General features: G+C 35.9%; 1 protein-coding gene across 1 annotated transcript in view; it reads left to right on the top strand.

Annotated features, from left to right (window-relative positions):
* Window positions 1-26,944, top strand: part of NEK10 (NIMA-related kinase 10) — a gene marked incomplete at its 3' end in the record, with an annotated part of 71,951 nt that overhangs the window by 8,833 nt on the left and 36,174 nt on the right. The window contains exons 9-22 of the mRNA XM_009581023.1: window positions 725-804; window positions 1,959-2,045; window positions 3,464-3,688; window positions 4,788-4,927; window positions 6,591-6,652; window positions 8,897-8,974; window positions 11,829-11,893; window positions 13,286-13,388; window positions 13,500-13,628; window positions 14,182-14,319; window positions 14,996-15,041; window positions 15,672-15,793; window positions 15,992-16,094; window positions 25,523-25,598. Coding sequence (XP_009579318.1) covers window positions 725-804; window positions 1,959-2,045; window positions 3,464-3,688; window positions 4,788-4,927; window positions 6,591-6,652; window positions 8,897-8,974; window positions 11,829-11,893; window positions 13,286-13,388; window positions 13,500-13,628; window positions 14,182-14,319; window positions 14,996-15,041; window positions 15,672-15,793; window positions 15,992-16,094; window positions 25,523-25,598 — 1,454 coding nt within the window. The remainder of the gene's footprint in view (window positions 1-724; window positions 805-1,958; window positions 2,046-3,463; window positions 3,689-4,787; window positions 4,928-6,590; window positions 6,653-8,896; window positions 8,975-11,828; window positions 11,894-13,285; window positions 13,389-13,499; window positions 13,629-14,181; window positions 14,320-14,995; window positions 15,042-15,671; window positions 15,794-15,991; window positions 16,095-25,522; window positions 25,599-26,944) is intronic.

The following is a 26,944-nucleotide window of genomic DNA, read 5'->3' as shown; positions in this document are numbered from 1 at the left end:
TAAATATTTTTTTTTTTTACATTTTTTGTATAAATTTCTGCTATGATTTTTCACTTATAAAGTATTCTGTGTCTAAATGGAACAGTGTCAACCTAGTCAGTGGCAACCTGGACATCCCTTGCTATACATTACCTCCAGTTTAAGCATCTATACTTAACCACTGCTGATTTGTGGCCAAACTGAGAAACAGTAGAGATCAAGATCAGTAAAACTACTGCTTCGTGATTCTATTATGCTGCAGTAAAGTATTGGCAATTGTGATCAGATAGTATCGGACAACACATTTTTAGAGAATCTAGATAAATATGAAATTTATTTTGATATAAGTCATTAACAGAATATATGCAGGGCCTTAAATTACATACTGTATTGTTTAAATATAAGCTGAAGATTAACTTTTTGCTTCAGGAGGCCTTGATTTAGAGTTCTGAAGTGTTTTACACAGGAACAGATTTTTACAATGGTATATTAAGTTGGACAGATGCTTTAGCAATCAAGAGAGATGCTAATTGCATTTTGAGAAGAAGCATCCTTGCTTGCCCTAAGACTGGGTGTATATTTAAGTGTACTTAAACTGTACTTTAAATGTGCCTAAGACTTTTAGTGTATTGTGTAAGGATTTGGTATCTTAATTTTGACTTTTCAATAAATGTACGTGTTTGAGTCGTAAAATGAAAGAATATAATTTATATTTATTTATCTTGTTTCATGTTTCATTTTCCAGACCTTAGTAAATTTGTTATCTGCCAGAGACAGCAATGTGCTTTTGGGTGCCCTCCTTGCTCTAACTAGCCTAGTAGAAAGGTAGGTTCAACTTAATGTGCTGTAGTTCACAATAATCATTTTAATGTTTTCTCTTAATACAATATTAAAACCGCTGTTTATGAGGAAGACCTTTTTTTCAGAATAAGGCCTTGTTCTGTGAAAGTCTATGAAGTGTGCTTAATTTTATATTGAAGCAGTAGAAACTATGTAGAAACTTTGGTCCTTGCAGCAGACTTCTTGCTCATTTGGAGAACTTTGCAAGACTGGAGTCATAGAATCTCTCTTTGCAATCCCTATGCAGGATTCTGTAATTCTTACTGACTTCCTGCATATAAAAATCTTTTGTGCTGAGCTTAATATAACAGTGCCTCACAATAACCAGCAAGAATATTGTTCAGAGTAGTAAACTTAAATCCATGTATATGTATCCCCCCTTCACTAATGACCATTTTAAATAAAGATAAGACTTTTTTTCCCCGGTGTGCAGGGAAAAAAAAGAAAAGGAAGATATAGCATCTTTCATCCTTAATAGTTTTATAGAAGAATAGCTGCTGCTTCTGCATTATTGTTCTGCTGACTTCCAGACTTGTATAAGAATTTTATCTTTTAAATGAAAAATTATAAGGAAAATTACAAAACTGAAGAGAATAGATACAATTCCTTGAGATCAGTAGAAATTTATTTACTAAGATTTCTCTGGATTTTCTCTTTTCCCAAATTTCTTTCATTCTATTTCAGTTTAATTTTTTTTAATATCAGTATTAATTTGAATTATGTTATACATACATTTTCAACTTCCATTTAACTTTCTTCACAAAATTAAATGTGTTACATTTGGGCTGGGCAATAAAGTGTTTGGAGTATATTACAAATATTCATGGAAGTTGATTTGATTCTAAAAATGTACCTAATTTGCTTAATTTCTAGTATGAAACAAATGAAATACATTTGTGTCTTTACTTTTATGCATTCACATTTACTGGTTTTGTACTGGGAAAATTGGAAATTGTTGCAGTGTCACTCTTGAGCCAGCATATTTTTGTGGCTTTAAATTCTTGTGTGCATAATATATTATTACTTAAGACTTGAGAAAAAAATAATTAGTCAAATGTATAAGGAGGGAGGCTAAAGAGAAATATGTTTTTTTCACATAATTTAATTTGATAGAAATGCCAGGAATAATCGATTTGTAGTCCAGAATGTAGGGAGAAGATAAGTGAGCTCACCATTGTTGAGAACTTGCTGGTGATATTGCATGAATACGATTTGCTTTCTAAAAGGTGAGACTTCGCTTGTAGATTAACTGTATTAAAATGTATTTTGACTTTTTCGTTTAGGGACATGTTTATTTAGAGGAATTAGCTAATGTTCCACTTTAATATACTTAAGGTAAAGTTCTGATACCTATGTATTTTCAGTCAGATATTGATATAGGAAAATCTTTTCTAGTAGTTTTGTTATAAGCTGTCTCCTCTCTCTCCACTGATGGCCTATAGTGAGGTGCAAATAATTTGCAATGTTACCATAAAGTGATAGCAATCGCTTTTCTTGGTGCATCTCCTCTTTGCTTCTGGCAAACCTGAGTGGTTAGATGGAAAGCACACTGAACTCTCACAGCTCCTGGGATGCCCAATATAAACTAGTAAAAAATTGCAAGAAATATAGCTGTTGTAGTTTATGCCAGAGGCTGGGTGAGACCCCATATCCCTTAAATCAGAAAATCATAAAGATTTCTTCAGTTCTTTAAATGTCCTTTCATTCCAGCTAAGCCTGCTAGTTGAGCATAGTATATCTGCATTTCAGTAAGAAACCAGAAGACTCTCAAATTTGATGATATGTCACTTAGCCACATTTAAAATTCTGAAGACATTTTTAAAATTTCATGCTTAATTATTTCACATGTGTAAATTATTTTGCATATGACTAAACATAAAGAAATTGAATATGCCAAAAGGTTTTATTTAGTTTCTGGGTTTGCGATTATTTAGATTATACAGAAACCAAAAGTTTGTTATAAAAACTGGAATTTGAATGTAGACGGGAAGCTGATGAAGTTCAGTGTTAGTTAAGAATAATTTTAAATTCAGATATGAATCTGAATTCATATGTTTCGTCAAACACACATGCAGCTTTTTTGCCTCAAGTGGAAATGGAAATCCTTAACCATATTTTCTATAGAAAGTCTACCTTAATTGGAGTGAAGTTAGTGAAAATCTTGTATAAACCTTTTAAATGAGATATCCAATCCCTTTTGTAAACATAATATTCAAACCATACTGGAGAAGAATCACGATTATTTGTGGAGTTATTCTGATTCCATAGTTGGACTTTACAAGTTCATGCAGTCAGTGCTACTTGTAGTACTAATGCCATTAAACAAGAAGGTAGTGCCACGGATGACTGCAGTCCACCTGGCCACCTCCATCCTGGCTGTGTATGCTTGGCTGCCTATGCTGACAGTCAAACTCAATGTGAATATAATTTCATCCTTTGTGCGAATATGGACCTCCTCCTTTTTTTTTAAACAGTGACTTTAACCAGTTTACAGTGACTTTAAGCAGTTTTCTTTAATTTCTTTTTTTATAGGAGGTCTCTGTTCTTTCTTAAACATTTGCTGTGTTTTTTTTCCCTTTACTAACTGACAATACAAAGTAATGATGGAGTTATTGTTAAAATTTCTTGCTGATTTTTTTTATAGGCTCACAGCAGAGTTGCTACGTCTTCTCTGTGCAGAGTCACAAGTCAAAGAGCAAGTAAAAATGTATGAAGGAGTTCCAGTCTTGCTCAGTTTACTCCATTCTGATCATATCAAACTTCTATGGAGTATAGTTTGGATTCTGGTACAGCTTTGTGAAGATCCTGAGACTAGTGTGGAAATCCGAATTTGGGGTGGAATCAAGCAGCTCCTTCATATCTTACAGGGGTAGGTTTTCAGACCTCAACATTGTGAGAATTATATGAGACTGTTTCATATTTTAAGATATATTTGATCAAGCTCTGTTTTATCAAATAGCATCTTTGTTTTGTTCAGCTGTATGTGATGTCTGCAGGAATTAAAAGGCTATTTAGAACATAATGAATAAGCAGTATTTTTTTTCAGCTCTGCATATTTGTCATGGTTTAACCAGAGCCGGCAACTAAGCACCACACAGCCGCTCGCTCACTCCCCCTCTGGTGGGATGGGGATGAGAATCAGAAGAATAAAAGTGAGAAAACTCGTGGGTTGAGATAAAGACAGTTTAATAGGGAAAGCAAAAGCCGTGCATGCAAGCAAAGCAAAACAAAGAATTCATTCACTGCTTCCCATCAGCAGGCAGGTGGTTCAGCCATCTCCAGGAAAGCAGGGCTCCATCATGCGTAACGGTTACTTGGGAAGACAAACACCACCACTCCAAACATCCCCCCTTCCTTCCTCTTCACCCAGCCTTATATGCTGAGCATGACGTCATATGATATGGAATATCCCTTTGGTCAGTTGGGGTCAGCTGTCCCACCTTGTTGTCCCCCCCTCTCAGCTTCTTGTGCACCCCCAGCCTACTTGCTGGTGGGGTGGTGTGAGAAGCAGAAAAGGCCTTGGCTCTCTGTAAGCACTGCTCAGCAATAACTAAAATGTCCCTGTGTAACCAACACTGTTTCCAGCACAAATCCAAAACATAGCTCCATACTAGCTACTATGAAGAAAATTAACTCTACCCCAGCCCAAACCAGCACAATATTTCATTGTTATCTTAAGGTGTTTTTCATATTTTCAGTGTATAAACTAAATAATGAATAGATTATAAATAGGTCATTGCTGTCTACTTAGTTTCCCTATTAATCATACATCTATTTGGTGAGCTAGAATTGTGAATATAATTGATGAATGTGGTAAAGGAATTTTCTGTTTAAAGGCTTGTTTGCTTTTTCAAAGTGTATTAGCTAATTTAGTGAAAAACATACAAATCTTCAGAGCATCAGAAATGGTTAACAAAGATATGTTAAGCCATTTTTTTACACTGTAATTTGATTTTATTGTTTTTCAGGGAGAGAAATCTTGTTTCTGATCGCTCTTCAATTGGGAGTTTATCTAGTGCGAACGCAGCAGGGAGAATCCGACATCTTCATTTGTCAGATGATTTGAGTCCTGATGAGATGCAAGAAAATACTTTCTCACTTCAAGCAGGCAGGTTTATAAAGCCTAATCCTCTGTTATGTGTTTACTTATGCTTGCGTAAAGGGATTAAAAATATTTCAAAATTGAAATTGTAAACTTTTATACCTGCTTTAGGGAGTGGGAGCACCAAGTCAGCTGTGTTTATTTCTAAATGTGCAATACCAGTACATATTTTCAAAAAGCACACTTTTTTAGAAAGAAGCAAAGGTTTAAAGTATTATGTACATGGGAATCTTATATATTTCTTCCACCTGTAAAAACATCTCATTTTTTTTTACTTTTGTTTTTAGACTGAGATTATTTTTATTTGATCATATTTTTTCCCTCCATTCAAATTTACTATGGTAGATCAATCATGAAGTGGTTATGATGGAACTCTTTCAAAGTAGTATTTTAAAGATTACCAGTCAGGCGAGAATTCCTCAGTAGTTATGGAGAGAATCCCTTTTAGAGGAGATGTCTCAATAAGACGTCAACTGTCCATTCTGAAATGCCTCCTGGAGGATCATGTCTTTTTCCAGTCACTATAGAAGGACAATGCAAAATATCCTTACTAGGATTACATGAGCCTTTGCAGTATCTTCCTGAAAGCTGTAACATAATACGTAAGTGTTTTTGAATACTTCATCATGAATGTTATCTCTGAAGAGCTGGTAATGTGAAATAAATTGCAGTACCAAAAGTATTGCCAGTGTGGAGCATATTGCCGGGTTACTTCTGCCTTCCTTAAGGACTCCTAAGAAAGAGCAAGCACTGAACATACAGAGGTATTTTTTAGTTCTGACTGAGTATTTGTTTTCAGTTTTAGCCTTCTGTATTGGGTGTGGGCGGCAAGGTTTTGTTAGCAGGGGGCCTGCAGAGGTGGCCTCTGTGGGAAGAGGTAAGGATTTGCCCTGTGCTGGACACAGCTGGTTCCAGCTGGCTTCACAACAGACCCACTGCTTGCTAAAGCTCAGCCCATCAGCGAAGCTCGTTGTGCATCTGTGAAAACATTGTTAAGAAAGGGCAAAAATGCTGGGTAAGCAGAGGAGGAGAAGAAAAAAAAATAAAGGGATGAGAAACAGCAGTGCAAACACCAAAGTCAGAGAAGAAGGAGAGGGAGGAGGTGCTTTAGGCACTAGAGCAGAGATTCCCCTGCAGCCCATGGGAGAGACCTCGGTGGAGCAGGTATTCATGCTGCAGTGTGTGGATAGGACCCATGCTGGAGCAGGGCAGAAGTAGAAAGGAGCAGCAGAGTGGAACTGTTATGTACTGACTGTAACCCTCATCCACTACCCTCCAGCGCTGCAGGGGGAGAGGGTAAAGTGGTTGGGAGTGAAGGAGTGAAGATGAGTCTGGGGGGAAAAAAGAGGATGGTGTGGGGGGAAGGTGTTCTTTTAATTTTTTGTCTTTGTTTTTTTTGCTATCAAAATCTATTTTAATTGGCAATAAATTAAATTATTTTTCCCCAAGTCAAGTCTGTTTTGCCTGTGATGTAACTGGTAAGCGACCTTCCTGTCTTTATCTTGACCCACGAGCTTTTCCATCCTATTTTCTCTCTCTGTCCTGTTAAGGAGGGGAGTGAAGGAGCAGCTGGATGGGTATTTGGCCCTTAGCTAAGGTTAACCCACCACGCTATCTGAATATCTTTATGAATCTGGCCGTAAATGTTACATCTGAATTTTTATTCTAGCTTGTTGTGCTGCAATTACTGAACTGATGCTCAATGAGACTAACGCTTACCAGGTAGTACAGGTAGGAAGACTTTATTCAGTTAAGTAAGGCATTATAGTTTATAATTTAACTTAATTGTTGTTATTTGTCACTATCATTCAATTAACAAACAAAATGCATTTGAAAGGGATTGGAAAATATGCCGTTATGTAACTTTAGTATCTTTGTTTCTTTATATATTTACACACAGAGACATATACACAGAGATATCAACATATGCATGTGGTTGTCTGGGAGAATAAACAGCTTTATTCAGACAGGGTTCCTTTTGGTTGGCATCGCTTGCCATGCTTTTGCCATATTCAAAATAGGATAATAAATAAGGGTAATCACAGAATTAACTGAGAAATACAAATTCTGAATTTCATGAAGTTTATTAAAACAAACTCTGTGCAGCTTAATATTGGTGCGTTGTTATTTCACAAACAATTTCTCTTTTCCTCAGAGTTTGGTATTTCTGAGATAACTTCCTGGCATTCCATCCCCAGGGTTGTGTTTCTAAACTGCATTTTAAAATGTAATATTTAAATCAGCTAGAATCTATGGTTCTGAAAACCATTCTTAAAATCCCTGGTATGTATTCCAGACATAGTCAAAGACACAAATATTTAGGACGTTAATACTAGCTAAAAGCGGTAGCTGGCTCTTATACTCTAAATGTTGTCAGCGATCAAAGCCGTCAAGTTAGCTTTAAAACCCAACTAGAGGTGTTCCTAGAGGAATTCGAGAGAACAAAGAGCCTTAAATATGGCTGGGAAAGAAGTTCATGTATGTTTCAAAACTATTGGTTAAGAGGAAAGGAGTGGAAGTAAGTCTAGAAAAAAAAAATTTCTACGTATATTAAGCACTAAAATTGCCAATAAACCATACTGATTTAGACAACATTTTATCTGAACAATATAACTACATACGTTTTAGTCTGAATCTGGTTTTATCAAAATAAAATATCACTTATTTAAATTGGATGTATTTTGAAAACAGTGTAACTCGTCTTGGACTTGGGAAATAAAAGGCTGATTTTAACATAGAGTTTTTCTGCATTGCTCTAGCAGTGTATGATAACTGTGGTGTCAGTAAGTTGCTTAAAAATTGATGGGACGCTGTGCAGGTTCAAGCTTAACTTCTTCCCCCACTCATCCTGTTAAAAGACAATGACCTCGCCCTTTGTCAAAACACCAGCCAATGTCCCCGTTTCAGATCAGGACATAGCTTCAAGCATGTTCATTTCAACGGGAGTTCCACCCTACAACAGCCTCTTTCATTTTAAATCCTGCTTCTTTCTCTGTGCTAATATAACTGAGAGTTGCATGGTGAACAAGATGAAGGAACTCACTTAGGTTAAAAACAGATAGAGGAAGAAGATTTGCAGCTCTTTCAGTTATGCGCTGAGAAAGTCAAGCTAAGTGACCTCTAAAGGTTTATCTCATTCAGTAGCAAAGAACTCTTGGTTCAGGCAGTTGAGAACCATTTAATTCTGCTGTAGCTGCCCTCTACCTGTCCGTCCTGTCTCCTTGTCTCAACTTCCAGCCTCGATAGCTGTCTGCGGCAGTTCTGGTAGCAGGCCAGAATGTGTTTATAACTCAATGGCTCTACTGCACAGCCTAAAACTTAGCTCACTCTACCTTCATGAACGGTTTAAAAAAACATGTCAGGAACTGCAGCAGAGCCTCTGCAGAGCTGACACATATTCCCTTCCACTCTGCTAGAGAGGAGAGTAGTCTCCAACAGGGAGCTTGTCAAGTAACTGAGAGCAGTACTGTAACTAAATCTAGCAGTGCCCATCTATCAAACCAACACGATAGATACATTACTGGAGGACACAAGTATGGTTACATGAAAATGGAAGCTGAAATACAGTATGGTTTTCACAAAATCCTACTGAAGACTCAGACATACTCCTCAGACTACTCCTTCTGGTGTTTCTCCAGATTATATTTATTGTGACTGGATTTTTGGTTCCTGACAGTTCAAAATATCCACATGGTGACGGGAGATCTGTTGCTGCAATTTCCTACACCTCTAGAGATAGAAGCGTTGCTTCATTATCTGTTCGTAAGCTCTCTTCGCAGTATCAGTTTAAATGTTAACGATGATTTCATTCTTATGTACATTTAAGTCATTTGAGCTTATAATTTACATGTGCAGTAGGATCTTGAGAACTTGTCAATTGGTATTAGCTTCTGATTTATCTGAAGTAACATTGGTTTTTATTTGTGGTTTCTATGCAAAGGAGTGCTGTTAATATTGACCTTTCTCTGTTTCCAGGCAAATGGAATATATATAATAGCAAAGCTGATTTTACCAAACAAAGAAAGGAATGCTGAAAAAGCTAATTTATTACAGGTAACTCCCTTTATTATTATTGCACATTGAAAGCCCCAAACAGTCCCTGAGAATTTTTTATAATTTTAAAGTTTATTTTAAAGTGCAGTAAAAAAATCTTACTCAAAGGGGAAAAAACCCCCAGCAAAACAAAACGAGGAATAACAAATGGCCCAGGAACTAAAAGTTAAATAGTTACTCAATTTCTGGTGTTCTGATCAACTTTGTTTCTGACACCACATATAGTGTAAAGGAAAGTGAGTATTTTTTTTGCGATAATCTCTCCTCCACTCTTTCAGGCTGCCCAGCATCGGATCTTCTTTTTAGTGCCTTGTTATTCACTGAAACTCACTGTAGATTTGATACTGTACTATCTGTTTCTTTCTGGAGCATCTTACTGTGGCTGTTAAATAAAATATAGGAAAACATCACATGAAGTAGAGCAAATTCAAATGTAGGATAAATATAGAGCTAATAAGCGTAGAATGGCTCTTGGTTTTGCATCTCAATACCCCCATAAATGTACTGGTTTGAGTCAACTTAGGCTAAAAGTTATCAGTAGTAACTAATTATCTATAGCTCTTCTCCAGCCCTGTGAAATGGTATTGGTGTCTCTCTAAGCTATAGGAAAGTCGTGGTCTGGGGTTTGGGGATGAACACAACTGCTGCTGCTCCAGTTGCTCTTCTGTGGGCAAGTGTGAGGAGGTCCTTGGCACACGTGAATGCAGTCAGGATCCTGTCTTTGTTTTGGCATAGCCCTACATTAACATGGCTACGTAGCTACTCAACTATCTAATCAGATAGACATGCCTGGATAACGAGGGAAGGCATTTCCACAAAAAAAGGGAATTAAATGTAGTGTCATCTTTCTCATCACAGTTCTAGATTAGGGTTGGAGTGCAGATTCAGTGCAGTAGGTACCTTTCTTCTGCAACAAGGTTTTATAGGGCACTTCAGTTAGATCAGTTTAAGGGTGAGATAAATAAAAATATTCCTAGAGGGTATATGAAACTAACATGAAGTCTAATAAACTGGAGCATATGCTCAGTACAGTTGCCTCATACAACTGTAAAGAACTTAATTTATGCCCACTGAGATTTTTAGATTTCAGCAGAATGTGTTGGAAATAACTCACAAGAGATACTAAGCAACTGTAGTTGTGTTAAACATGAAGCCATGTGAATTAGTAATGGAGTTAATGATCATATATGAACACTAAATTTGTTTCAGGCAAACATTAAGAAATACATTTTTTTATGAAACCTTGTTCAGATTCTCACACTATCTGTATTGCCTTTATCATTGTTACTGCTGTGCAATACAGTTGCAACTATTGGAATACCCTTTTTGAATTTCATAGGCATTTTTCATAGAATTCTTGCAATACTGGTCTGGTTTCTTTACTGCTCTATTGTCTGTGGTTTCAATGCTTAAATTTTCAGCTTCTTTCTACCGTACTACCTTAGTGATCTTACTCCATTAGTTCAAGGGTGGCAGTGATATCAGTCATTTATTCTGCATACATACCATATGTAAAAATCATCATGCCTTAGCTGAAGCATATCACAAATGTTAAATATTAATCTCACAATACTAGTGTGAGAAAGACAAATATTATTGCCATTTAAAATATCTATTTATCTCATTATTAATCTATTATCATGTCCCTTCACTGATGGGCTTTCTACAGTAAGGTCTATGTATTGTCTCTAAAATGAAAAACTTTCAAGGTAGCAACTATGGCCCAGCTGCTCAGGGTTATTTTGTACAGCTAAGTTGTGACTGTGATTCTCAATGGAATGTTAACATGCCATCCTTCTCCTGTGATGGGACGTTTACTTTGGACTAAGAAGAAACATTGTCTGTAAAAGAGACAGCTTCTTAGCAGCATTAACATATGTTCCTTTTCTGTGAAATTTCAAGTATCCTGCTTCCTTCAAAAGTAGCATTTGGCCTTTACTTTCTTCATTTAATGCATTGTCTATATATTGAAAGATTTGGTTTTAACATGGGGATTAAATCACTAAGACACAAGTTACCAGTGTCTAAATAGGGGTTATCACACACTAGTGTTTTAGTCACTGATGCAATAAAGTAATTCTAAATTATGTTAAAGACATTTATTATTTGCAGTGTTTCAGATATCAATACCTTATTTTCCCTTTGGCTTACTTTATGTAGTCATCTTTGTTTGGTCAGCCACATATATGCCATGTTATTGACTCTTGATAAATGGAATTAAAGATGAGTTGCATAAAAGCATACATATCAACTACCTGCCAGTGGCTGTTTTAAAAATAAACTTTCTTCAGTAGAGATCATATCAAAACCAAAGATAGAAACTGAGGTACATAAAGATCTCTGTAAATATGATGAACTTAGTATTTAAAAAAAAAAGTTGACCATTCTCTCTTTCTCACTTTTCTTTTTTGTTCTCTGTTAGAACTTATGGTGTTCTACACTGCATTTTTCAGAAAAAATGCAAAATGCTGTTTCTACTGCATCGTTACAAAACCACTTATTACATTTACCTTTTTCAACATTGGAGAAGAGAACAGGTCTCAAGTCTTGAGCTATCTGCAAATAAAAAGAGATGATTAAGACTTAAATGTTCCTCAGTGTCTACTATAGCTATAGTCACCCGCTTCTTTTTTTTACTTTTTTTTCCCTAAGTGGCCCTGTCTACTTCTAAAATACAGGAGGAACTTAATATATTTTTACTTTCTTCATTATCAGGTTAATAATGTAATCGATGTAGTCATTTAAGTACAAAGTTTTCCGATGTGTAAAGTCAAGGGGAATCCTTGACGTTTATCAGTGGCTTTTCCATTTGTGTATAAATTGGTCATTCACTTAAGTATTTTTCCTGTTGTAGTGTTATGCTTTCAGAGCCCTGAGATTTCTCTTCAGCATGGAAAGAAATCGACATATCTTTAAAAGGTATGTTAACAAAATGTTTTGAGAAACTCCCTTAGGATAGCTTTCAAAAGTCTTCACTCCAATCAGAAAGACAGGTTTTTAAAATGTCGTTTATTTTCAAAAGAAGAAATAGTAATGGGCAACTTCTGTCCTGTCCACAACTACGAATAGCCATTCCTGCACTGCGTCAGTGCCAACCTGCAAGATTTATATTTTCAGTGTGGGGACTTTGACTGCATGCATGCCAGAGAATCTGGCTCTGAGGGGCTCCTTCCTCCCCCGAGAATCAACATTTTAAATATGTTGAGGACAGATTTAATACTGTTGGAGATAAACCATACTTTTATCCTGAAGATTAGCAGATGCAAGTTACAGCCCTGGATAGTAGCAAGTAACTGGGAGCAGTAAGTTTTTTCTCTGAGCTCTCCACATGGGAATGAATTTGCATCAAGCTGGTTTACTTAGAAGTGTTGCTGAAAGGTTTGGATCAATAAGGATAATTTCATCAATTACCCATTTTTACTAGTAAGATGACAGTTTCACCAGGTTGGCTACAAAGGCCATGTAAAACCTAACAGTTTGATTTGTGGGATTGGGGTAGTAATTATACTGCCTAGGAGGTCTGCCTGTCAGTAGTGTTTCTGTATGATCTTATTCTGTATCATAAATTTCTAGAATTCTAAATATAACTTTTGTGTTATTTCCACTTTTAAAAAAGTGGATTTTGTACTTTGTCATTACAGTTTGTAATGAATGTTTCTGGTTGATGTCAAGTTTTTAAAGTGACAAATCTGGATGGATTTGCTGTCTCTCATATTTTGCCAAATGCCTTAATATTCTGTATTTCTACTTCAGCCAGAACTTTAAAAAGAAAGAAACCTTCAGTTAAGCATGTCACTAATCAAATATTGCCTACTATCTGTTAGTTTTTGCTTTTCTCAGTCCTTTTCATCTTTTATACTAGACTTCTTGGACAAAAATTCCAAGAGGGGTGTACTGAGTCTTTAAATGCAGACAAATGTTAATCCTGTCACTTAATGCATTACAAGAAGGAACTCAGATAAAGTGACGACAAGCATAATATAAAGTATTATAAGAAAAAATAGGAAAATGACTGGAAACTCAGGAGGTGCATTGACTTTAAAGAGGCTTATACTTGTTTGGAGAACTGGCATTTATATTAATACCCAACCCATGGAGGCTGAAGTCTGACTTTTGAAAGGTCCTTTAACTCCTACGTAACCCTCCTAATGTTAGAGGGTTAATATCTAAATAGATTAGTAAAAAATAAGTGGATTATTTAGAAGGTTCTAAAGTAAGTTGTAACAATAAACGTTGAAAAGTCTCTGCTGTAGATTAATAGCTACTGTGTACACTGTTTCTAAAATTTAATCAAAATTTCAACCTTTGTAGACTTTTCCCTACTGACTTGTTTGAAATCTTCATTGATATTGGACATTATGTGCGTGATATCACTGCTTATGAAGAGTTGGTATCAAAGCTAAATTTATTAAAGGTAAGTAAAAACCTTCATAGCTTTAAGAAGCTGTATTCTTTGCACATTCTTAGCACAAGAAAGGCATGAAATATTTTATATTTATTTACTTGTCATTTAATTTATAACCAGGAGGATGAATTGAAGCAAATTGCTGAAAGTATTGAGAGCATGAATCAGAGTAAGGCACCTACAAAACATATAGGCAATTATGCAATTTTAGAGCACCTTGGCAGTGGAGCTTTTGGAAGTGTATATAAGGTAAACTTCCCTTTTGATATTAATTTACAGGTGTGAGGGGAGACTTCATGAAGAGGGTATCTAATACCTATTTTAGGCACTACCGTCCTTTGAATTTCAGTAGGGGAATGCAGGTCCGAAAGGGCCTTTGTGGATTGTTATTAGTATTTATTGTGATTTTGTTTGTCCCCTCTTGTATTTATAAGATTGACCAGTGTATCTCTTAGTTTTCCTAATTTTACTTTCTTTTAATTCCTTTCCATAAACAGCATTTCTGTCTATCGCAAAGGCTAACAAATCTGTGTAAAACCACAGAAATTTGAGCTTATTTTATCTGAAAAGCAACACTGGGCACAAGTGTTACTTCAAACACTGCAGCAAGTTCAGCAGTGTACTGCTAACCTGTATTGTGGGGCTCCAGTTCTTTTGGCTAATCACATCATACACAGAAAAAGCTATGATTCTAGCTTTTGTGAGACAGATTTGGACTCTGATAACTAATCTGATAGCTATAATAATATCCTTTCTATCCCCAACCTATATTAATTTTAAAAGGGTTTTATCTTTTTCATAGGTTAGAAAACATAATGGACAAAATCTCCTGGCAATGAAAGAAGTCAATTTACACAATCCAGCATTCGGAAAGGACAAAAAAGACAGAGACAGCAGTGTAAAAAATATTGTCTCTGAATTAACCATCATCAAAGAGCAGGTATGTCTCCTGGACTTTAGTATGGGCATTCTGCTGTTAGCATTATTAACTGTGAGTTCTCATATAGCAGGGCTTGCAGTGCGGTTACTATTTTTGTCTGATCAGTACAATATTGGCCCCTTTTACCTGAATGCTGCCAGTATTGAAAACCTTCTTACCTATAGTGTTAGCAGCAGTGCAAATGCTTGATAGTAAAGATTCTTACATTCTGTGTTGGCAGTATTTGACCTTTTTTCAGGGATTCTGTAAGTTAAGATTGTGATAGAAAACTCATGAGTTCCGTTTAATGAATTTTTGGGTTTAAAACACAGTAAGAAGATAGTCTTTTTTTGTAGTTGAAAATTTAAAAACCAGACTGATCATTAGTGTTCTTAGGCTAAGAAAGCCAATACTTCGATGCAGGTATAATTGCCCATCTTCAAACTTCATTTACTTTCTTTCAATTATTAAGGGCAGAGTGGATAGGAATCGTGCTGTATTTTCCTCCTGGTTGCTCTAGTAATGTGCAACACTTCTCTGTGTTTGGGGTAGCAGTGAAGGTCTACTGCACTGCAGTTCGTAAGCAAGTTTGTGGAATCCTTGTGGAATCCTTCCTTCCAATGTGTAGCTAAACATTATAAATACTGTGCCATCAGTTTAACTATTCTAAACACCCAAATTTCTTTCCTCATTGTAGCTTTGTCATCCAAATGTTGTACGGTATTATAGAACATTCTTGGAAAGTAAGTATAAATGCAGAGAATTACCACATTGTACATAATGAAGAAATAGAAATACATAATAAAAGCACTTACAGCTTGGAAGGAATGCATCAAATTTGAGCAATAAATGGTAATATTTTCTTCAAGAACTGTTACAGTTCAGACAGGCTTATATTTCTTTAAAATGGAAAAAATGGTGAGAAATAATATTTATATTTGTTTATATATCAGTAAAACTAGACGCAATGTAAACATGTAGAAAGCATCATTCTCATCCTATAGAGTTAAGGATCCAACATTTACAACTGGAACGCTAAGTGGGGAGAAAAGCTATAGTGACTATAGAATGAATGATATAGATTGCTCAGCCATATTGCCTTAATTTTCTTTCTTATAAAGAGTTAGCTACATACACCTACCCACTGAGTGATTATCAGGCAGTGAATTCCTTATAGTTGCTGTGATATAAATTGTGGAAAAAATAGAATAACAAGGAGTAGAACTACGATTAAAATGTATTTGTCTGTACAAATAAATTTTTAAAAAGTAAAAAATAAAGGCTTGTAAAATATATTTTAACCTCAGATACTCTATTTTCAAATGCCTTCTGTATAAATGTAATGTTCTACTAATTCATTTTCTTTTATGTAGATGATAGGTTGTACATAGTCATGGAGCTCATAGAGGGAGTGCCATTGGGAGAATACTTTCACTCTTTGAAGCAAAAGCAACAACAGTTTACAGAAGAAAGAATATGGCATATATTTATCCAAGTAAGGGCCTCCATTTTTTTTGTTACCAGGACTTTCCTGCATGTAATTAGTAGCACTGTTTATGTTTGTTAGGCTAATAAATGACAAAGTAATGCTTATTATGTCAAGCACTAATATCAATTATGAATTTAATTTTTTGTGCCTTTATTGAGGTTGTAGTTAAGAATCTTTGTAAGGCTCTTTCTGTTTGTTTTTAAGCTTTGTCTAGCGCTTCGTTATTTGCATAAAGACAAAAGGATCGTTCATCGAGATCTCACTCCAAACAATGTCATGCTGGGGGATAAAGACAAAGTTACAATTAGTAAGTAGAATTACTTTACTTGAAGAGAATTTCCCATGATGTATCTGAGTAGAATTTCTTTACTGAAACTCTCAGAAGGTTTCAGATTCCCGGGCATTGGTCACCATACTTGGAATAATATGTACATTATTATACTGTTGTGTAAAATGATTGCTAATGCAGATTTTGTGATCATTGCCACCAGGTGTCATCAGCCATGACTATTTTTTGCAACTATGTATGTCAAATATGATGGAGGAGATGATTTAGCCCTAAAAAATTAAACTATAGTTATGCTTCAAAATGTGTTTTTATTTAAATCAGCAAGAATATCGAGATAACCAGATTAGATAACAAGTGCTAATGAATGTATAAAGTACAACAGCTGTCTGTTCTACTCCAGTTGCAATTGTTTAGTACCCATCAGTTGTTCCCAGTGATCAGCTGTAGTGAGGTACTATTTGTCTAAGCCTGTAGTAGTGAATATTCTTGACGTATACTTCTATAATCTCCACAGTGTGGAGGAAGAAGCCTAGGCAGGTTTCAGGATAGGCTTTGAAAGCAGTATATGTATGAACAGTACTCCGAAGTATGACAAAGTTTTACTCTTTGAGTGAATTAATACAATCTGGTACACACAGCAAGCCACAGGCAATTCAGATACTGTAGTTTTTAAAGTTCTCAAAGAACTACTGCATGCTTTCTTACTACTCATGACACAGAACTAAATAAACAATTTGAATACTGCAGGATCGTTGTGAGAAGTCTTGGTGCAAAACCCAATCTCTCTTCTTTAAAAATAACACGGAAGTGTAGACATATTTACACACCCAACCACAAAACACTGAGCTACAATAGGCAAATATATTTAGCAACTGTTATTTTATAGTAAATATTTATACCTAATAATGTACATACTTAAATTCATTCATTATTAAATTGTATGTGCTAAAAAGCTCTGATTCTTAGTAATTATATAATTTTGAAATAAGATGATTTAATGGAACATTTATCCCTGAGTGATGAAAATAAATATTCAGAATATTATTTTAAAGTATCATACAGTTGGATTTTATATCAACATACTGCCACTGAGGGGCACTCTTGTCTTGATTTAACACCTTTGCCTTACTTCTGGTCCAACCTAGATACATAGACGTGTAAATATACTTTCAAATGCAAGCTCAAAATTGGCCTTGAAAAGCATTTCTATTTCTGACAAAGATTTACAGGAGCTGGGGAAAATTGGAAAAACTGAAACTTACTTTGACCATTTCTACAGTGATTGGTTCAAAACTATTGCAATATTTAAACAAACACTTACTTTATTTAGTACTTTAATTAGTACCGGTGTATATTGAATTTTCGGAGGGTGCTGAAGACGTTTTATCTATTACTTCTGAATTTTACTGAGCCTGATGTTTTACAACCTTAATGAAATTAAGAATAATTTACTTTCTTTCCAGTGATAGTAAATATGTACTGTATCGGTGCATGCTGTGGTATTATGCCTAACTCATACAGTCCATGTATGCCAAAGACTGCAGCATTTGCAATCTTGATAATTATATCTCACAGTATTTGTGGATAAGTGTACTATCCATCTGAGAATTTCAAGTGGTTCTAGATGAAAGTTAATGCAAAATGTCAGATGAAGGTGGAAGCGTATGCTCAAATACTGAGAAACCTTAAATCTGCCTCTGCAGTGAATTTAACCTGTCAGCTTTTATAAAAGGAGAGGGTCTGCTCTAAGATCTACTCAGAACTGTAGTTCCATGTTTACAAGCTGCACAGTCATCTTAAAGAGAGAGTGTTCAATTTTCTGGAGTCTTTCAAATCTCAAAACTCTGCAAATCTTGTCTCGATCTAACTGGAGTAATACTCCTGTGGGAGCAGTGTTGTGTGACTACGTCATTAAGATATGGCCTCTGATGGTCCAAATTATTTTGCTTCATAAAAGAAGCTTGTATATCTCATAATACTGCTCTTTTTTCTTTTCCTCTATCAGTCCTTCTGGAAATAGTAACTCTTGTTAATCTTTCGCTATGAGAATCTGCAGGCTGACAAAGACAGCTTATTCCTCTGTAACAAACGTTATTCAAATATGTTGTCTTTAGAGAGGTGCCTTAGTTTTGGACTCTCATGGTAGATTTTGATTAAAAAAAAAAGAATAAAGTGAGCAATACACTGGAGCAAAGTGCTTCTGTAGGCTAAGACTTTCATTCTGTACTGTGCATGGCTATGCAGCAGCCCCAACAATGAACTACTTTAAGAAAGTTCTGGGAGTCACAGGTAGGCATTTCTCACCACGCATGTGAGAACTGAGCCACTCATGTTCCAAATCCCATGAAGACCTCTCATACAGTTTCTGAGTTTACGTTGGTTGAAAAGGAAGGGAGTCCATAGTGTGGGAGACATTCCCACCTTGCTCTCAGCACAGCAAAAAATAAACCTGCTAAAGAACTATGCTTGCTTGTCCTGAAGTCATGGAGAAATTGCTACACACAGGTGGCCCTTGTAGAACAATTCCAGCAGAACGTGGTAGGCAGGAACCTATGGTGAAAGGTGGCTGAAAACTAGAATTCATACAGGCAAAGAACTCTGCTACCGACCTGGCACAATGTAAGATTAAGCTATGAAAGGCCTTTTCTAGAAATGGTCTCTGAATGTCACTCTCTATAGGTTTTACTGAAAAAAGAATACCTGAGGTAATAGTAGGAAGAATTTTTTAATCTGTATATTCTCACTGTATTCTCTTTTTCTTAAATATTGAGTGTGATCAGACACTATCCTTATCCAGGTCTTTGTTTATTGTTTTGTTTTTAAACTTATGCAATATACAAATGAAAGTCCTAAGCTCAGGAGGTGCTTCATTCTGATGTGAAGATTATGTAACTTCCTTTGCATTTCCTGTGACATCTTTTACACGTCCATTAAATCTGAGTTATCCCAAGCTTTTTCAGGCTCTTTTAAGTCGTGTGTTGTTGCAAATGGAAACAGACATTTACAATCTGATCCTAGCCAGGCTAGTGGTGATACAAGATCTCTGTTTCTGACTGTAGAGAACTTGAAGCATGCTATTGTTATGTAGTCTCTGGAACTGCCCAGCCTACTCATTTGTTCTTTTTCATCTCTGACATAAATTTGATAGGAAGGGGACCGTAACTACCATCTCTTATATGTTGGTACAGCATTTAATCGTAATTGGTTGCGCTACAAATGCTATGAAAATACAAATATTAAATGATGCTAATCTGCAATTTCATAAAACTTCTCCTTCTAAATTGGTAGAGAAGTGTTACTGAAATTGGACATCTCTGATCAGGTTGAATGTCTGATTTATAATTTCTGACACAAAAAAAAGAGTTGGATTTTAGGCACAGCCTGAATGAAAATTGTTTTGTATAGGGTTTTAGAGATTCATTGAACCAATATTATCTGTGGCTTTCAGTTTAATTTGCCTAGCCTTTTTATATGAGACAGTGAGAAGTTACATTTTTCCGAATTTAAAATGTGTATCTGCTCTTATTGCAGGTATTTTTTACTGCAGCTGCATTTTGTTTCTAGCACAACATATTTCTGTCTAGAGCTCCATAGCTGCATCTGTTTGTAGGACAAAACAGAAGACTGTATATCATCACTTTTCCTCAGTGTCATCTAGTTGCAGTAAGGTTTAGATCTTGAAGGTAAAGGGGGCCGTGTGGAGTCACTTCGACATCTTTCAGGTCTGATATCAAGGAGAATTGTGAAGGGTTCCACATGCTCTTTTTGGTGGCACGGTCTGTTTAATGTTTAGTACACATGATACAATAGTAGCAGAAAGGATCTGTATGGAACTGAAACCTAGGTTAATATAGCAGCAGAATACTAGTTTTGAGACAACTCACCTGTCTGATACACTTCTAATCATAGGAAGCAGCCATGAACTGTCAGAACGGTGAAGCAAATGAGACTTGAAAAGTTCAAATAGTTGCTGGATGCTGGAAGAAAGCTACCTGTTAATTTTGTAATTTAGAATACTTGCTTGTTGAGTGCCCTTTTTAAAAGACCCATTGCCTCCTCATTCTGTGCCATGCCCAGAGAAGCAGTGGCTGTGAGGTAAAGTGGATATAACAAGTGTCTGTTGTGTGTTAGTTTTCAGATTCACTTGGATCAGTGCTAGGTTTTTTGCAGATTATATGGCTCATTTAACCAGTCTTCATTATCAGAATTGCTACCCTTCATACCAAGATTCAAGGAAATGCTTGTAGTACTGGACAGTATTGGTGGATTAATAGCACAATCGCATCTCTCTCCACAAATCTCAGTTCTAGATGTGGATCAATGCTAAAGTTCTTAGTGCAGAAGTTACAAGCTTCACAAAACTGACAGGTAGTAGGCTGCGTTTATGAAGCATTGATATTAGCACATAGAAAGGAGAATGATAGAAGAGTTAGAAAGGTGTATTTGGGAATGATGAGAAATTAATTCTGTTCCCATTCTACTGATGGAAAAGAGTAGAATAAGTATGTACTACTGTTGATTAAATTGCAGATTATCTTGATTTTAGGTATGCTTTTATGGAAAATAAAATTGAAGTTCTATTTTTATCTTCCAGATCACTGTAACTCAGTAAGTTGCTGATAAACTTTCTTGATTACAGTTGCAAACTTGCTGAAGAGAAACAAAATGATTTTGTCTCATCCTGAGCCTTTCAGGGTAGAAGAAGAAACTGTTCAATGGGGACACAGTGAAAATCTGACCTGAGTAGGTCTGAAGTTCACATATGTCGTGAATTTGATACTCCATTCATCCTCCTTTTTTGCTTTGCTTTTGGTCTTTGTGTGCATATTTGATTTTAGGAAAAATTAATGGCATTTTCAAATAGGGTTCAAATATAAATTAAGGCAACAAATGTGCAAATATGAGATCACTGTTGTTAAGATGTAGCATCTGGAAAATTTTCCTGTTGTTTTTACTGTAGAAGATCAATCTACTAGGTGAAATCTTTGGGAAATAAAATGGCAATGAAAAAACAGTTTCTGTCAATAAAAAGAGAAAAAAACACTGCACGTACCTAAAATGCTCATTTAAAGAGACTGCTAAGATTTAGAAAGTTTTTGTAATTCAGCTATTATGAAAGTTGAAGAGATCATTCTGTAGGAGGTTAAGATACTAGTCAAGTCAGCCTACTCATTTTTTCATAGTTCTCTCTTCCCTTCATGCCCTCTTCCCCAGCATGTTAATGTTTTCTGAAACAATCTTACTTCATTATCACTTACTCTGCTACCCTAAACACAATGTAAACAAGTGAAAACAAACGAAGAAGGGTGTTTCAGAATCTAAAGGATTATGACTGCATCATTTTGTGTTAATTTTTCTTCCTATTTGAGGACTGTCTTGCATGGTTGGTTGACTATTTTTTAACAAATGTAAGCAAAAAAATAACATTTAGTTTTCTGGATTCCTGATGTACAGAGGAAAAAACCCACAAGGCTTAATGTTTACAATCACAGTACAAAATCTAGTCAAATATAATAATACCGTGGAGAGATATGACTATTGGTAATGAATTGCTGGTGAAATTGCCTGTTTGGTCGTAGTTTATAAAGATCCATCTAATGGTGAAAGTTTGTTAGTTTTTTATTGTCTCTGAACAGACTTAAAAATAATCTTCGTCTTTAATGAAGGATGTCAAGCTTCCAACCGTTAGAGAAATTAGCTGTAAAGAGATTATGTCAGTTGAGGTTGCACAGTAGACAAAGCACCAAAAACTATTACCATGGAAATTTTATTTTATAAATCTTGTTTGCTAGATTGGTGTACCTACCTACCATTCCCCTCAGTTTACAAACTGTCATGTATTAGGATGGTACAATAAGTTGTAGTGGTGATATGCATATAATTCACATGAACCTGAAAAATTTAAAGTAGTGTTTAAAACTGGAAAAAGTATCATATTTCCAAAATGACATGTGCTGGTGAAAACAACCATTATTTTGCAGCAACAGACACTCTCTTTTTGGTAAATGGATCTTTCCACTAGTGCCATTAAAGCTGCAAGACTACTTCCTCATGGAAATGTGTCACCTACTAGCATTTTGTTTTTTCTTCAGCTGTACTACAAAATAACGATTTTTTGTTTTATTTTTAGTCCAAAAGGTGTAATTTTTACTCTTCAGGAAGGTGGGACAATCTAACAGTCAAAATGAGGGGGTTTGTTATTTTGGGAGGATGAGGGAGTTGCCTCTCTAATGCCAATTTTATTCTTGCAAGATTACAGAGGGCAACAAGAATCCTCTGAAGTGGTAGACAGTTCAATGGTTTTAGGACTGCAGTATCAGGTCTGGGGATGTATTAAAGCAGCATGAAACTAGCCTAGAAAAAGGGTGACCTAAACTCATCAAGACCCAAGTGCCAGATGAGCTGGTTTCCAGGGACAGTGCAAAAGAGGGGCAGGACTGGTCTTTTTTATGGCAGAGGGTTACTAGCTCATCTTTCTCGTAGAATCTTGCTCTGAATCTAAGATGGGTTTATAATTTCCCGTTTGGATGGACTGATGCAGCATGCATTTCTGCATCCTGATATTGGCAGTGGCTGGATGGCCTGCCTGCACTCTCCCTTCCTCCTGTTTTATGCTGTCTCTTTGCCTTTGCTCTTACCAGCCTTTGTTTTGGTTCATCTAACTTACTGGTTTACAAAGCTTTCACTGGCCTTCTTGGTATGATTCTCTAAGGGCTTTTCTTTTCTATTTTTCTCTGGCACCTTTGTTCTACTGATATTTATCATGATATTGTCAGCATTGATATAGTTCCTTCCAGCAAGTACTCACAACACTTCTGTTAGGTTGCTTTTTTGTGTGAGAATGGAAGCTGTAAGAAAATATTTGGAAGCTGTAAGAAAATATTTGGAAGCTGTAAGTTTTGTATTTCATTCTGAAATTGGTGAGATTTGTGACCAGATGCATCTGCATTCACACAGATATGTGTGAATTGGTTAGGTCTAGCTTCTGAGGAAGGGCCCATTCCTGTACTTAAGAGCTATGTCTTGATGCTTGGTATACCACTGGATGAATTAATTGTAGTAAATTGAGATGGCTCAGGAAGAATATTTTCTTTAGTAAGTAGGATTTTGAATTTCAGGAGTGACCAATAAGATCATAATATAAGAATCACTAGATCAGGTCAAAGATTTATGTAGGTCTCTGTGCTAAAAGCTGACACTTGGGTAAAGTTCATAAGAAGTTGAGCAAGTACTGAGTTACCTTGCTCTCACAATTCCGTTCCAGCTTCTAAAAGACATACTGCTATGGTGTGAAGCTGTTGCAGGGCATTGCCAAATATAAATTGTCGCAATGAGTCCTCATTAATCAAGCCTCAGTTCACAGCTGAAACAATGAATACCACTTAGTTGGGGTCATCTTTATATTTGGTCATATCTTCATTTAATGGTAGGGGAGGCAGGCCTCTCACAGTTCTCAGAAATTATTTCATTTGTTTGTTAGTTATTGTAGCAACTTTTGGCATCAAGTACCAAATAAAGAATCCTGGAGTATTAAAAGTTGTAGACCAATTTATAAGCTGCAGACAGATGCCTAAATAAATTAAAAGAAGCAATTTCACTAGCTCGATGCATTTCAACATTTGCCAGTTGCTTTCCATTCAATTCTGTATTATGGGCTTGAAAAAGCTAAGAAAAAGCACTTATGTTTAATGTAAAGCTGATTGTGCTGTGCTTTACATTCCTTAGCTCTGGCAGCACCGGTTGTATTTAGAGGCTTCTTGCTGGTGTCAAGACGGTTTAGCAGAATTTGGAAAAAGTTATTGCCTGTGAAATGCGTTTATTCCCTCTGTTTCTGAGGACCTGAGCCTAAAAGGAAGAGAATATATTTACTCCATCTGGCTGATTTTTCCCTTGCTTTCTTTTTTCCACATAATCACTGATGTTGTATTAAAATAGACTGCTTCTTCCAGGACAGAGATATCCAGCTCTCCTCTTCCCTTTCCTAAACCTTTCAAGCACCAGGAACTGAATTTCTTGATTGATGTAATGTCTTAATACTCTTTCTTCATAGAATATTATGTTAAGGATTCCAAAGGAGGGAATTTAGAATGATTCACCCCAATTAATTCAGGGAAGTATCAACATTGCAAAAACCTCTGGTCCTTTTGGGATTAATATTCCCTGGAGTGAACTGCCTGAGGACTGTCTTAACTCAAGGGCAAAAGGGAGGCTTCTCAGTGATCCTATTAGTTTAGCATTCTTTCTACTTATATTTTCCAAGCCCTGCAGAGCTAGTCCTTTGAACATTTTGTTCAAAGAAAAATGATCTGTGGCCCGGGTACCTAGACTTGGCTTTCTTATCAAAGGCCCTTTCTGAATAAGAGATATACTCCTTTTCAGACCCTTGAGGCTTGCACTAAGCAAGAGCCAACAGAAACTAACTTTTCTTACCTGATCTGCAGCTTTTTTTGATGAGTATAACCATTTGGAACTAAAATGTTTATAAACTATCTCACTGTAAAAGCAATTGGAATAGGAATGCTATGGGCTCTGTCCAAGTAGAACAGGAGCCTTAAAATATTTTAAACAATATTATTTACCACACAAATCTTCCCAATTCTGAAGTAGTATTACAATGCAAAATATATTAACAGACTTTAACAAGTACAATGATTTTCTCTTGCTCTCTGTGCTTGGATTTAGTCAAGTGCAATGTATCTTAGCTGCATTGTTGTGTTGAGGCAGCAGTAGAGTATTGAATTGAAAAAAATAAACTTGAACTGTTTGCATGGAACTTAGATTAAAAATATGTTCTCTAAAGACTGTGTGTGACAATTTTATGAAAGACTACCTGATAATTACACAAAAGGTACTTATATTAACATAATTGCATGATCATCTAAATCTAAAGCTTTTGTCACAAGGTAAGGCTGAGATTCACCATTATTTCTTACCTAAGGCAATCTTTGAACATGAACTGTTCAGATATTAAACCCCCCATATTCCTTTGAAATTAAATTTCTGAGAAAGTCCGCCCTTCCCAGCTATCATAATTTGAAGGAAAGCAAAATAATTACTGACTTCATTACATTATTTTTTCCATTAATCTGGGCATTAGATCACTGCTTATCAGATACTTACCATTTTCATGCAGTTGATCGGAATATATTAATATATTAAAAAACCTGAAACTGGTCAGGTTTTTTCAATCCAATCAGAGTATTGGATTGAAAGCATCGGAGGTGTGTTTATAATATTTTTAAAGCTGGTGGTCCTGATTCAAATGTAAGTTGTTGATTAATGTGGAGGTAGGAAGATAGTATGGTTCAGTACTACAAAATGTAAAAGATAAAAAACCCCCAAACCTCCCTTCCACCCTCCCCCAACTTTTCTGCTGTTGTGAACCAGCACTGATTGTCATGCAGAGGGTGGTTATTGACATGTGAATCTTTTTTTCTTTATTGTAGCTGACTTTGGGCTTGCAAAGCAAAAGCAAGAAAACAGCAAACTTGCATCAGTCGTGGGAACCATTCTATATTCATGGTAAGTACTCCTGTATACAACATTCAGTCCAGTGACTTCCATCTTCATGGTTACTTTTTGGGAGCAGACAGGCAAGTTACAATGGAGTAAGGAACAAGGTGCAAGTTACCCACCACAGCTACTCTGCAGTAGTTGGTTGCCTGCCTATTTTGCTGTTGCCTATCCTTGCATATGGCAGCTACTGTGTGTTAAGTTGGTGCAAAAATGAAGTAACTGTGGTTGTGTAGTAACTTATTCACCTATCTATATTCTTATAGATAAAGAAATGTGTTTTCAAGTTATAAAAAGATGTATGTAAACAATATAAATTAATTTTAATGGCTTTTAATGTAATTGTGGCTTCAATGATCAGTTACATTGTACATATGGACAACTTACCTTCTGAAAAATATTTGAAATTGGTGCTAGTGGATTTGTTTTGGATCAGTAGGCATTTGGTTTTAATAATTGAACTGAAAAAATATTTTCTGGAGTTTGAAATTTTCATTGGTGGAAAAGCATGACACACATTGTTTGCAATTTAAGCTTAGTAAACACATAAATGACTGCTCTAAAATTTTGCCTTACAAAATACATTATTCAGGCTGCTGAATGAGCTGCAGTTTCCTTTGGCATTCCATTTGTGAGCAAGCCAAAGTGAGGAACCATATTGTGTTAAATTGCAGTACCAATATAGCTACCTAAATTCCTAGATTACTACTGACTTCTGTTTTGTTTTCTCAAGAGCATGGAATAGAAAGCATTTCCTATCCAAAAGGTTCCCCTCAATATGTAAACAGGATATGTAATTGAGAGTCTCATATGCATGTCAGATTCTCTCAAACAAAAGTAATTGTGGGCAGGACAAAGTATTGATTTTTGTGTTACATGATGTATTAAATAACAAACATGCCTGTTAATTGAGATTACCGTATTGCGAACAAAAGGGAGCAAACGTGATCTGGGTAAAAATCATGTGTGGAAAGCACAAGCTCAGTACTCATCTAATAGCAGCTGATGTGTTCTGGGCCTGCCATTTAAGCTGAGAATTTCTATTGATTGAAATGCTAACATCAGAAATCAGTTAAGGAACTGCTAATCTGTGACACAGTTCTGGATCTCTCTCTTTACTTGCAAAATTAATGGTTAAGCTTTGCCTACCCTAAATACTGCTTTATTAAGGAAATATGTTTATAATATGTTCAGCTGAAGCCTTGGATATCCAAATATTTCTCATTCCACCTTCTTTGCAACACCGTTTTACATACAGCTGCTGTTCCCTTTTATTAGAGTCACTCTGTGGCTTTTACTCAGTGTCCAGCTTTCTAAGGTTAGAAGTTGGTTTTCTTCTTTTAGGGACTTTCTGG

The sequence above is a fragment of the Fulmarus glacialis genome, unplaced genomic scaffold (genome assembly GCF_000690835.1).
Source record: "Fulmarus glacialis isolate BGI_N327 unplaced genomic scaffold, ASM69083v1 scaffold5297, whole genome shotgun sequence".
Lineage (NCBI taxonomy): Eukaryota > Metazoa > Chordata > Aves > Procellariiformes > Procellariidae > Fulmarus > Fulmarus glacialis.
The sequence above is the reverse complement of the archived record's forward strand: the minus strand, read 5'-3'. Positions and strand labels throughout refer to the sequence as shown.